The sequence below is a fragment of the Peromyscus eremicus genome, chromosome 9 (assembly GCF_949786415.1).
Source record: "Peromyscus eremicus chromosome 9, PerEre_H2_v1, whole genome shotgun sequence".
Taxonomy (NCBI): Eukaryota; Metazoa; Chordata; class Mammalia; order Rodentia; family Cricetidae; genus Peromyscus; species Peromyscus eremicus.
Genome location: NC_081425.1, coordinates 65,457,041 through 65,470,163, shown reverse-complemented (window position 1 = coordinate 65,470,163; position 13,123 = coordinate 65,457,041). Strand labels below are relative to the sequence as shown.

The window sequence follows — 13,123 nt, the reverse complement described above, 5'->3', positions numbered from 1 at the left end:
GCACACACCTTTACTCCCAGCACTTTGAGGCAGAGAAAAGAAGATCTACATGAGCTGGAGACCAGCCTGGTCTACAGAGCAAGTTCCAGGATAGCCAGGACTACACAGAGAAAAGCCTGTCTTGAAAAAAAACCAACTCCTGCCCCTCCAAAAAAAGGTAAAACTTAGGAACTGTCTCCTACATTAATAATCAAAAACAAGTTCAGTTTATAGTCCTAACTTCTAGAGAGGCTGTGGAAAAATAAAGAATGCTTTAGTCCAGAAACTGGAGCTCAAAATGCAGAGTTAGCCTGGACAACAGTGAGACTCTATTAAAAACAAAGTAAAGTCCTATATTTTATCCTAACAGAAATAAGAATTTACCAAAGGATTTAGAGATGAGTCATCAATGTTTTCTATTTTTCTTTTGGTGACAGAGGAGAGGGGTGTTTGAGAAAGTGTGGGAGCCTGTTTTCAGGTTCCTCGTGGCTTTACTCAGCAGATCTGCATAGAGAGGATGATTAGGACCACGGGCCTGAGTGCAGGTGTCTGAGATGGTCTGCACTTGCCTGTGCTGGGGGGAGGTCTTTTGCTCCACCCCTTGGCATCTCTATAAATACCCTGGGGCAGAGACAGTCAGGGCTCTTTGGAATAGGTTCCAGGCCCTCTTGAAGCTATCCTTTATTTTCTATCTGTTTATCTCTACAATCTAAATCCTTCTACTATTTCCTGCTGCTCAAACTCAAGAAAACTCTGGGGAACTGTGGGGTTGGTGGGTAAAAGCCCCGCAAGAAAGGATCTCATAAAATCCAGGCCAAAGTTTGAATCATTTTATGTAGCAAACAACAACCTTGAACTCTTGATCCTCCAGCCTCTATGTAGCAAATGTTGAGAATACAGGCATGGCACCACATAGTAGTGAACATTTATTATACCAGGCATAGAGTGTATGCCTATACTTCTAGCACTTGAGTGAAGAATCAGGAGTTCAAGTTTATCCTCCACTACACAGTCAAGTTTAAGGTAAGCCTGGACTACACTGAGACACCCACCCCCATCTCAAAAACAAAACAAAACAAAACAAAAAAACACAAACCCCAAACTCAAAAATGTTTTAAAAAGCTTAAAAAAAAAAAAAACGGGGGGGGGGGGGGCCTGGAGAGATGGCTCAGAGGTTAAGAGCACTGACTGCTCTTCCAGAGGTCCTGAGTTCAATTCCCAGCAACCACATGGTGGCTCACAACCACCTGTAATGAGATCTGGTGCCCTCTTCTGGCCTGCAGTCATACATGTTGTATACATAATAAATAAATAAATCTTGGGGGGAAAAAAAAAAAAGAAGAGGAGAAGGAGGAGGAGGAGCAGGAGGGGATAGTGATGTACTTAATTCCAGCATTTGGGGAGTTGGAGGTAGGAGAATTAGGAGATCAAGGTTGTCATCTGCTACACACTTAGAAGTTCAAGGTTATCTTGAGTTACAGGACAGTTTGCATTTATTAAAACAAAAACAAAAACCAAGGCTAGAGGCCAGGCAGTGGTGGTGTACACCTTTAGTCCCAGCACTTGGGAGGGAGAGGCGGGCAGATCTCTGAGTTCAGGCCAGTCTGGTTTACAGAGTGAGTTCTAGGACACCAAAAGCTACTTAGAGAAACCCCGTCTCAGAGAAAAAAAAAAAAAAGACTGCTTATGCGGGCTGGAAAAATAGCCCAGAGTAAGAGCACTGGCTGCTCTTCCAGAGAACCCCAGGTTTGATTTCCAGCACCTAGGTCCCAGCACTATGACAGCTTACTACCATCAGTTACTCCAGTTCTAGGGGACCCAATGTCCTCTTCTGGCTTCCAAGGCAACAGGCATAACAAGTGTTACAAAGACAAACATGCAGGCAAAATACAGACATATTTAAAAAAGAAAAAAAAAAACACACACACACAAAAAAAACCCCAACAACTTTCATTTAAAGACTGCTCTTAAAAACTGAGTTATATGGGGTGCTCTTAAAAACTGAGTTATATGGGGGCTGGAGAGATGGCTCAGAGGTTAAGAGCACTGACTGCTCTTCCAGAGGTCCTGAGTTCAATTCCCAGCACCCACATGGTGGCTCACAACCATCTGTAATGAGATCTGGTGCCCTCTTCTGGCCTGCAGGGCTACATGCAGGCAGAACACTGTATACATAATAAATCTAAAAAAAAAAAAACCAACTGAGTTATGTCTCATGCTCTTCCCAGTTGATAAGAACCTACAATTCTTTCTAAACCCCATATCCATCTGAATACATTAATCTTTTTCTTCTCTACCAGGTTATCCATCTGCTACTCTCTCTTCCCTCCCCTAATCCTGAGGTCTGACTAGGGAATGAATCCACAGTTTTGTGTATGCTAAAAAAAGTGTTCTACCACTAACAAAAATCACAGCTCCATTTTGGTGCTCTTTTGATGCAAATTAATAACCTTAAAGGCAGCACTTTTCCTAATTTTTCTATCAAAATTTTACACGTGGTGCTGGGAAGTGGTGGCACACACCTTTAATCCCAACAATCAAGAGGCAGAGGTAGGCAGATCTCTGTGAGTTTCTGGCCAGCATGGCCTGCAAAGTGAGTTCCATGATAGCCAGGGCTACAGAGAGAAACCTTGTCTCAAAAAAATAAAAAATTAATAATAATAATAATAATAATAATAATAAAATTCATGTATGGTTTTATCCCATATTGTCTACTATATCCCAAAATGTCTACTATGCTTTCCTTTCTGTCAAAAGAATGGTATCTGGATTACCACAAAAGTAAATATCCCTGAACTACCTGCAGAAATACTACTCATATAGGAAACACTTAAAAAAAAAATTTTTTAAGCCGGGCGGTGGTGGCGCACGCCTTTAATCCCAGCACTCGGGAGGCAGAGCCAAGCGGATCTCTGTGAGTTCGAGGCCAGCCTGGACTACCAAGTGAGTCCCAGGAAAGGCGCAAAGCTACACAGAGAAACCCTGTCTCGAAAAACCAAAAAAAATAAAAATAAAAATAAAAATAAATAAAATAAAAATTTTTTTTCAGTGTCTCATGTGACCCAGGCTGTCCTGGAACTTGCTAGCCAAAGCTAACCTCATTTTTCAGCTTCCAACACCCAAGTCCTAGGAGTATAAACATTCACCAACCACACTCCACTTCAAATAGAACCCTGGGCTTCATGCATTCTAGGCATGTAATCAATAACTGAACTACAAACCCAGCTACTAACACTTTTGTCCTCCTTATTTGTACATGTATGGGTGTTTTGCCTGCATGCATGTCTGTGAACTATGTATGTGTATTCAAGTACCCAAGGAAGCTAGAGAAAAGGGTATCGGATCCCCTGGACTGGAGTTATAGACAGTTGTGGCTGCCATACAGGTGCTGGAAATCAAACCTAGAACCTCTAGAACAGGCAGTGCTCTTAACCACAGAGCCACCTCTCTAGCTCCCTCACACATTCCCAAGCCGAATAAATATCCTGAATAGGAAGAGCTAAAGCCCAGAAATCCAACTCTGAAACAAATCTGTCCCTAAGCTTTCTGGATGAGAGACACTCAATCCTACTAAATGTCTAGCTTTTCAAAAAAGAGTTCTCATCAGGAGTTGTAGCTCACATCTACAATCCCAATACTCAAGATGATAATCAAGAGTTCAAGAAGAACCTGAGTTACCAGGTAAGACTCTGTCTTTAAAACAACCACGAAATTTCTCAGGAAAAAATTTAACTAATATATTAAGTTATAACTCGTTTGTGAACTCCAATTGGCATGTTAATACTAATATACAGCTCTCAGAATGCAGAGACAAGCAGAACTCTGTAAGTTCAAGGCCAGCCTGGTCTACATAGAAAGACCCTATCTCCAAAAGCTCAACTAACAACAAAATACTAATACAAATCAGTGGCACATCTCTTTTACCTTGCCTCATTAGCATTAATTGGTGTTCATGTCTAGCTGCTTCCATCTCTGCCTCCAGCTTCTCTTTGGCTTCTCTGATGTTTCTATCAACCTGTTCACGCTGCTGCTTTTCCATTTCATCAAGAGCCTTCCATCGAGATGCATATTCAAATTCAAATGTCCCAGGTTGAGCAAACCGTGGTGGCTGTTCTCTTTCCCTACATTAACATTAAAAACATATAAAAATGTATACTTAAAAAGTAAACAACAACAGAGAATAACAACTATCACTTATTGGACATTTATAATATTTATGGTCTGAACAGTGACTCATTCTACATTGTCTCATGACAGTATCATGAAAGATACTATATACATGAATTTATCAAACTTCCCAAGAGCGCCTGACTAGTAAGTAATGAAACCATGATTCAAACTTACAAAATGCAATATTCTAACCTATGTTATTATTGCTACCTCTCATAAAGACTTTCTCACTTTCATTCAACTACTACACATAATGAAACCTGCAACATACAAACCCAATGAGTTCTAAGTTAATAGTCTTAGAATCAGATTCTTAGTAATAAAATTATTTTGTTGGGGTTGGGGATTTAGCTCAGTGGTAGAGCACAATGCCCTGGGTTCAGTCCTCAGCTTGGGGGGGAGGGGGCGCGGTTGTTGTTATGTACCAAGTTAAGTAGCTGGGCTAAAAATAACAAACTGACTCAGTCTACCTGTAATTATATATTTAACAGCTGTGCCATTATAAAACAAACATTATCAGTCAATTGCTGTATCTCAAACATATAACACAATTCCTATTATAACATATAATTTACGGCACAACTATGTAAACACATACTTTCAAAAGTCAAATAACAAATGAGAAAACAAATGACTAAATGAAAAATGGGCCAAGGCTGGTGGTGCATGCCTTTAATCCTAGCACTCAGAAGGCAAAGCCAGGAGGATCTACATGAGTTCAAGAACAGCATGGTCTTTAACAGTGTGTTCCATGGCCACCATGGCTACATAGAGAGACCATGTCTCAAAAAAAGAAACAGTAAATAAATAAGAGCTATGAATACACCTGAAATTCAAATGAAGTTTTCAATCATTCCCAGCTATAAGTAGTTTCTTTTAAAAGTATTAATAGTAGGCCCAAGTGGTGGTAGTGCATGCCTTTAAACCCACTACTCGCAAGGCAGAGAGGCAGGTGGATCTCTGAGTTTGAAGCCAGCCTGGTCTACAAAAAGAGTTCCAGAATAGGCTTCAAAACTAAACAGAAGAACCCTGTCTTGAAAAAACAAAACAAGGCCGGGCGGTGGTGGCGCACGCCTTTAATCCCAGCACTCGGGAGGCAGAGCCAGGCGGATCTCTGTGAGTTCGAGGCCAGCCTGGACTACCAAGTGAGTTCCAGGAAAGGCGCAAAGCTACACAGAGAAACCCTGTCTCGAAAAACCAAAAAAAAAAAAAAAAAAAAAAAGAAAGAAAAGACAAAACAAAACAAAACAAGTATTAATAGTAACACAATTCTCATCTCACCTATCGAAACCTTACAATTGGAATTTTCATTTTACTTGGAATTAAAAGGAAGATGATCTGATGCGACAAAATTCCAAGCACTAACACAGAAAGTTATTATAGAGCAAAAGGAGGTAATTAACAAGAATCATATACAGGGACTAGGAATTTAGGTCAGTAGAGGAGAGATTAAGGCACAGGATTTGGTTCTGGAAGGGCATTTGGGGGATAAGAAAGAAAGGGAGTCTAGATGCAGAGGCAGGCACCTCTCTGTCAGTTCAAGACCCTGTCTCAAATGGGGGGGGGGGGGGTTAAAGAAAAGAAAAATAAGAGGCATGGTGGCACACAAATTTAATCCCAGCTGCCCTGAATCAGACAGGCAGGTGTCTCTGAGTTTGAAGCCAGCCTGGTCTACACTGTGAGTTCCAGTCCATCCAGGGCTACACAGTGAAACCCTGACTGACTCAAAACAAAATAATCACCACCAAAAAAAAAAAAAAATGAAAGGAGGGAAGGAGGGAGGGAGGGAGGGAGGGAGGAGAAATGGCTCAGTAATTAAGAGCATTTGCTGCTCTTCCAGAGGACTAGAGTTTCGTTCCTAGCACCCATGTCGGACAGCTCAACAATTAAGCCTTTATTCCAGATCCAGGGCTCTGATGCCTCCATGGCACCTGTACTCATGTGCATATACACATATGCAAATTCCAGGCCAGCCATAACTACACAGTGAAACTTTAAAAAAAAAAAGAGAGAGAGAGAGAGATAATTAAATAAATAAAAAGTAGAAATATTTCTAAGTAAAATTAGCATGTTTTATCCATGCATAAGAAGGGGAAATAATGTGGCTAGAAAGATAGCTCGGCAGTTAAGAGCAATTACTACTTTTGCAAAGGACCCACGTTTGGCTCTCATAAGTCAGCTCACAACCACCTGTAACTCCAGTTCCAGGAGCTCCAATGCTGCTTCTGACTTCTGTGGGCTCCTGTACACATGTGGTGCATATACATACTCTTAGGCACATGCACATAAAATTAAATACATAGTTTTTTTTTAATAAAAATAACATTCCATATAGACCAAAACATTCTATTAACCAATTTATATTCTAATAGTACTTTATGAAAATGTAATAAACTCTAAACAATACACATCTAAAATATCTTTATTAATCAAGTCTTACTTATGGTATTGTTGTGTTTTCTGCATTAGCTTCTCTGGTAAGCCATCTTCATCATCAAACTGCTCCATGGGTTCTACAATGACTGGACGAGGTGTTCTAGATAAGTATAAAGGCAATAATAAAAATTAATCTCATGACTACAATTAACATTCTCTCCTAAAATTTATAATAAAAATATTTACTTGAAAAATGTCACAGTTAAGAAAATGTCTAAGAATCATGCGTATTCATAGATGAAAATAAACCCAGGTGTAGTGGCGCACGCCTATAATCCCAGTACCGAGGAGGCAGAGGCAGAAGGATCTGTGAGTTTGAGGCCAGCCTGGTCTACATAGTGAGTTCTATGATAGCCAGAGCAACACAGTGAGACCCTGCTACAATATTAGTTAATTAATTTTTAATATCTGGGTCAAAATAGGTAGGCATGGTAGCTGTGCTGGTTAGTTATTTTTGTCAGTTTGACACAAGCTAGAGTCATCTGTGATGGTTTAAAGGAGAAAAATCCCCCACAGTCTTCAGCATTTGAATACTTGGCCCCTAGCTGGTAGCACTGTTTGGGGCAGCTTGGGAGGTATGGCCTTGCTAGAAGTAGATCACTGGAGAGCTCTGAAAGTTAACAACTTGCACAATTCTCAGACTGCTCTCTCTGCTCTGGTGCTTGCAGGTGTGAGCTTCTTACTCAAGCAGCTCACTTCAGCTTCTTCACTCTGCCCTCATGGACTCAGTTCCCTCTGGAACTGTAAGCCCAAATATAATTCACTCTTCTAAGTCACCTTGGTCATAAGTGTTTTATAACTAATACAGAATGTCAACTAAGAAAATACCATCAGACTGGTCTATGGACAAGCATGTGGGCATTTCTTGATTATGTATAAGGGCCCAGCCCACTGTGGGTAGTACCAGCCCTGGGCAGATGGTCCTGGGATGTATAAAGAAGCAAACTGAATGAACTAAGAGAGCAAGTAAAGAGCATTCCTCCACGCCCTCTGCCTCAATTCCTGTCTCAAGTTCCTTTCCTGACTTCTCTTTATGACAGACTACTATAAGCTGAAATAAACCTTTTCTCCCCAAGTTGCTTTCAATCACAGCTTTTTTTATTGAAGCAACAGCAACCAAACTAAGACAATAGCTTACATCTGTAATGCCAGCACTACAGAGGCTAGAGCAAGATGAATGCCAGCCTTAGCTACATAGTGAGTTCCAGGTGTGCGTGCACCAAAGTGAGATCTTGTCTCAAATAACAAGCAAAACAACCGAGAAGGAGGTTATGAGTTCAATCCCCAGCACACAGAAAGGTATTATCGAATCCATATTTTATGTATGTGGCCTCATCATCCAATTCCTACCACTTCAAACACCTATATTTCCCTATTTTTCAGTGGCCCAGGGCCTACCAATATTGTTCAATAGTCTTTAAAAATTCTACAGCAGTGACTAGAGAAATGGCTCAGTGGTTAAGAGCACTGGCTACTATTCTTCCAGAGGACCCAGGTTCAATTCTCAGAACCCAAATGGCAGCTCGAAATCATCTAACTCCAGTTCTAGAGGATCTAACACCTTCTTCTGCCTCTTCAGGCACTGCACACACAATACACAGACATACACAAAACATCTACATAAATAATTTTTTAATTCTATTATAGGAAATCCTCTCTCACACTCTCCACAATTCTCAATCTTCCTTAATAAGTCCATGTTCCCTCTGTTCAAAAAAAAAAAGTTAGCCAAGCAGTGGTGGTGCACACCTTTAATCTCAGCACTTGGGAAGCAGAGGCAGGTGGATTTCTGTAAGTTCAAGGCCATCCTGGTCTACAGAGAGAAGTGCAGGAGAGCCAGGGCTACACAGAGAAACCTCATCTTGAAAAACAAAACAAACAAAAACAAAAACTGTGGTGGTACACATATATATTCTTCTGAGGTACAGATAGCAAGGAGATGAAGAATTCATGTGATCCTTGAGCTACAGGGCATGTTCTAGGCCAACTTGGGCTACATAAGGTCCTGTCCTTGTATCAAATAAGACAAACATGAGCCTAAACCGTAATATGAGACCTCCATCAGTCACATTCACGCACATACGAACACATGCACATGTGCACACACAGAGGTGGAAGCCACAGGACACTCAAGGAACAAATTAGGGACTGAAGAGGGAGAGACAGGAATGGATGCTGATAGATATGCCCAAAAACCCTCCATACATTACTATGCTCTTAAGTGGAAGAGTGAAGTAAGCAGAACAGATGATACAATATTATGATTTGTCTGCTACCAAATGATTACCATGCAAGCAGTATTAAAACTATATTGCCTTTAGAACAGTGATGCTTTAAGAAATACAAGTCAAGCAGTTAACATCAAGGTGTAACCGAAACTAGAGAAAATACATAAAATGGGTTAGAGATAATGCTCAAGTGATAAGAGTACTTACTTGCCTGTTATACATAAAGCCCTGGGTTCCATGCCCTGAATTGAATAAAATTAGACATGGTAGTGCCTATAATCTCAGCACTCAGGAAGTAGAAGTAGGAGAAACCTAAGTTCAAAGTCATTTTAAACTAAATGCAAGCAGACTACAGAAGAACCCTTTAAAAAAAATGGTGGTGGTGGTGGTGGGGGGGTCCTGGAAGGATGGCTCAGCAGTTAAAAGGCACTGAGGCTTTTCCCCAAGAACCCAGGCTGAATTCTTAGCACCTCTATGGAGGCTCACAACAGAGATCTGACCCCCTTTTCTAGCTCCATCAGCAGCAGGCAGGCACAAAGTACAGACATACATGCAGAAAAACACTCATACACATAAAATTAAAATTAAATAATTAAGAAAGAAGAGGGCAAAAAGACTGAAAATTCTTTCTTTAATAAATGATTTATTGAGGGCTGGAGAAATGGCTCAGGGGTTAAGAGCACTGGCTATTCTTCCAAAGGACCCAGGTTCAATTTCCAGCACCCACATGGCAGCTCACAACTATCTATAACTCCAGTTCCAGGGCATCTGACACCTTCACACCAATGCGCATAAAGTTAAAATAAATTAAAAAAAGAAATGATTTATTGCTGGGCAGTGGTGGCACACACCTTTAATCCCAGCACTTGGGAGGCAGAGGTAGGTGGATCTCAGTGAGTTCAAGGCCAGCCTGGTCTACAAATCGAGTTCCAGGACAACCAGGACTGTTACACAGAGATACCCTGTCTCAAAGGAAAAAAAAGAAGATACCAGATTTCCTGGAACTGGTGTTAGGGATGATTGTGAGCTGCCATGCGCATGTGGGAACCAAACCTGGGTCTTCTACAAGAGTTGCAAGTGCCTTTATCTGCTAAGCCATTTCTCTAGCCCCGTCCAAAAAAATTTTAAGAGACTCAAAAAGGAAAATGTACTAAGCATCTCTCATAAAACATCACACAATTCAGAAATGACAAGGTAAACTACATGAAACCAAAGAAAAGAGAGAATAAAGTTCAAAAAGAAATGTTAGTTCTGTACTTTAAAACATGTCAGATACAAGACGCAAGCCAGGTGGTTATCTGTGAGTTCAAGGCCAGCCTGGTCTACGTAGCAAATTCCAGGATAGCCAGGATTATGTAGTGAGACCCTGTAAAAAAGAAAAAAGGAAGGAGGGAACAAAGGAGGGAAGAAGGGAGGAAACAAACCAAGCATGTCAGGCACTATAAATTCAATCTTTACCATGAATATGGGCACTAGATAACTGGTAGCATTAGGGAAGAAGGGAGGACAACTTTCTGAAACAGAACCTGACAAGCACAAAATTTACAATGTTCCCCCAACTCTCCCTTTTGTTGTTCCTAAATAGACACAGAACAAATGAGCCAAGATCAGTCACAAGCCCCATCATCCTATCACATAACAAAAAAAGTGAGGAATATGTGGTGCAGAATAAGTACTTAAGGGACTGTCCCACTTTATCTTTAATGGGAAGTATGCTAACATGTTAGCATCTGTGGTTTCATTATGCTTACCTACTACTCCTTGTTCATTATCTCACCTTTTTTTTAAAACTTCAATTTCATCTCAGGTATTGAAAAAGTTTTTAAATCTTGATTTAAATTCAGTTTATAGACACATTTGCTAATTTTATTCATTTTAACAAAAAATACATATGGGAACACGCAGATAAAATGACCGAAAAAAATAAATCAAGTGCCCAATCAATGACAAACCTGGAGTTACCGGGCAAGGGAATGGCTCAGTCAGCAAAGTGCTTGCTACACAAGAATGAGGATTTGACCTCAACCCCCAGCATCCATGTAAAAAGCCAGGTGGGGCAGCACCTGTAATTACAGAGTTGGAAAGGCAGAGACAAGAGTATACCTGGAGCTCACTGGCCAGCTAGCATAGCTAATCATAGCATTGGGCCTCAGGTCGCAGCAAGACCTTGTCTCAAAAACAATGTACCTAACTCTTAAAGAGGACAACCAACAATGATCTCTGGCCTTTTCATTTACACACTTACACACACACACACACACACACACACACACACACACACACACACAAACACACACACACACACCCCAAACCTGGAGTTATGATTTTGTAAGGCTTTTCCCACCCCATTTTCCCACCAAATGCATTGTTTGTTAGCAACTTGAAAGGCATTCTATTGTGGAAAATAGTGTATGCTCAGTTTAAATAAGTCATCAGAGGTAGAGATAGGACTCAGCACTTAAGCGAATGTACTGCTGCTCTTCCAGAGGACCCTAGTTCAATTCCCAAAATCCCTATCAGGTGGCTCATGAGCACCAGTAACTCTGGCTTCTGCTGTTCTTTGAAAACCACTATTTAAAAATTAAAATGTGGCTCTAGAGCAGAAGGTTCTCAATCTTCCTAATACTGCAGTCCTTTAATACTCATGTTGTGGTGACATCCCAACCATAAAATTATTTTGTTGCTACTTCATAACTGTAATTCTGCTACTGTTATGAATTATAAATTAAATATCTGATAAGCAGGATATCTGGTATGTGATCCCCCAAAGAGGTTGCAACCCACAGGTTGAGAATCACTGCTCTAAAGAGATGGCTCAGTGGTTACAAGAACATACTGGTCTTGCAAAAGACAGTAGTTCAGTTTCTAGCAGCCATATTCGGCAGTTTACAACTACCTAAAACTCCAGGTCAAGAGGAATCCATACCAGACACCTCTAGCCTCTAAGGGCAACTGCAGTCATGTGTACATATACCAATACACATACATACTTAAAAGTAAAACTTAAAAATAAATAATTTGGGGGGGAGGTGGAAGGTGAGAGAAGAATATGGAGGGGGAACAGGGGATGGTATGTAAAATGAAAAAAAAATTTTAAAAACAGTCCTTTAGTATCACTATAAATAAATTAAGTAATTAAAAAGAAAATTAAAATGCACACTACAAGACTATGATAGCTCAAGTAGAGAGCTTGTCTACAAAGTACAAAGCCCTAGGTTCCACACCCAGCACTGCCCATCCTTCCCAAAGCATAACCCACAAGTTGGACATGGTGGCACACATTTTAATCTTGCAGAGGAAGCCAGATCTCTAGTAGTTCAAGGCTAACTGGTCTACATAAAGAGTGCATAGTGAGATCTTGTTTCAAAACAAGATAAAAATGCAAGTCACAAACTAAAAAAAATATTTACAATACTGATGTATATCTAGATTATGTAATTCAGGAAAAGAAACAAACCACCTAACTTTAAAAAAAAAAAGGAGTAGGGGCAAAAATTTTCACATACTTCATGAGGAGATATAACTGACCAAAAAAAGCACACAAAAAGATGCTCAACCTTAATTATCAGAAATAAAATCTAATTTAACCTCCAACGAAATATGAAGTTGTCAGTCATTGCTGGTGAGAATGAGGAATGAAAAAGATATGACCACTCTGCAGAACAGTCTGACTGGGTGTGGACATGCACACCTGTAATCCCAGCCACTAGAATGAGTTCTAAGTCATCCCAAGCTACAGAGTAAGGTTGAAGCCAACCTGGTCTACACAGCAAGACTGTATCTCAAAATAACAACAAAAAACATACCTATTGAGCCAGCCAGCCACCACACATGCCTTTAATTATAATGCTTGGGAATCACAGTAAGGAGGATTATAAATTCAAGGTGAGTTCCAGGACAGCCTAGATCACAAAGCAAGTTAAGACTCTGTGCCCAAAACAAAAATCAAAAAATTCATTGGGTTCCACATTTAAAACAAGATGGTTTTTTATCTAAGAAAATTATACCTCAAGAAAGCTAAAATTTCTTAAAGCTTCAAATTTCTTATATGACTCCCAGTGAACACACACACAAAAATTAAAAGTATTCAAATATCTACTTACCATATACAAACATGGTAGAATTAATTACAAGGAAAAATATTATTCCAGAACAAACCACGGTAATGGCACACACTTACTTATAAACCCAGCACTCAGGAGGCTGAGGCAGGACTGCTGCAAGTTTGAGGCCAACATCTATAGACTAGATCAAAAACAACAACAACAAACTTGTTTTTTTTTAAAGCCAGGCCTGGTGGTGCATGCACA

General features: G+C 40.2%; 1 protein-coding gene across 3 annotated transcripts in view; it reads right to left on the bottom strand.

Annotated features, from left to right (window-relative positions):
* Window positions 1–13,123, bottom strand: part of Pspc1 (paraspeckle component 1) — a 93,168-nt gene that overhangs the window by 70,019 nt on the left and 10,026 nt on the right. For all 3 annotated transcript variants that reach the window (XR_009381246.1, XR_009381247.1, XM_059273580.1), the window contains exons 3-4: window positions 6,590–6,685; window positions 3,904–4,100 (exon numbers count right to left, since the gene is read on the bottom strand). Coding sequence is in view for 1 of the 3 variants with exons in the window: in XM_059273580.1 (XP_059129563.1) it covers window positions 3,904–4,100; window positions 6,590–6,685 (293 nt within the window). In the remaining 2 variants the exon portion in view is untranslated. The remainder of the gene's footprint in view (window positions 1–3,903; window positions 4,101–6,589; window positions 6,686–13,123) is intronic.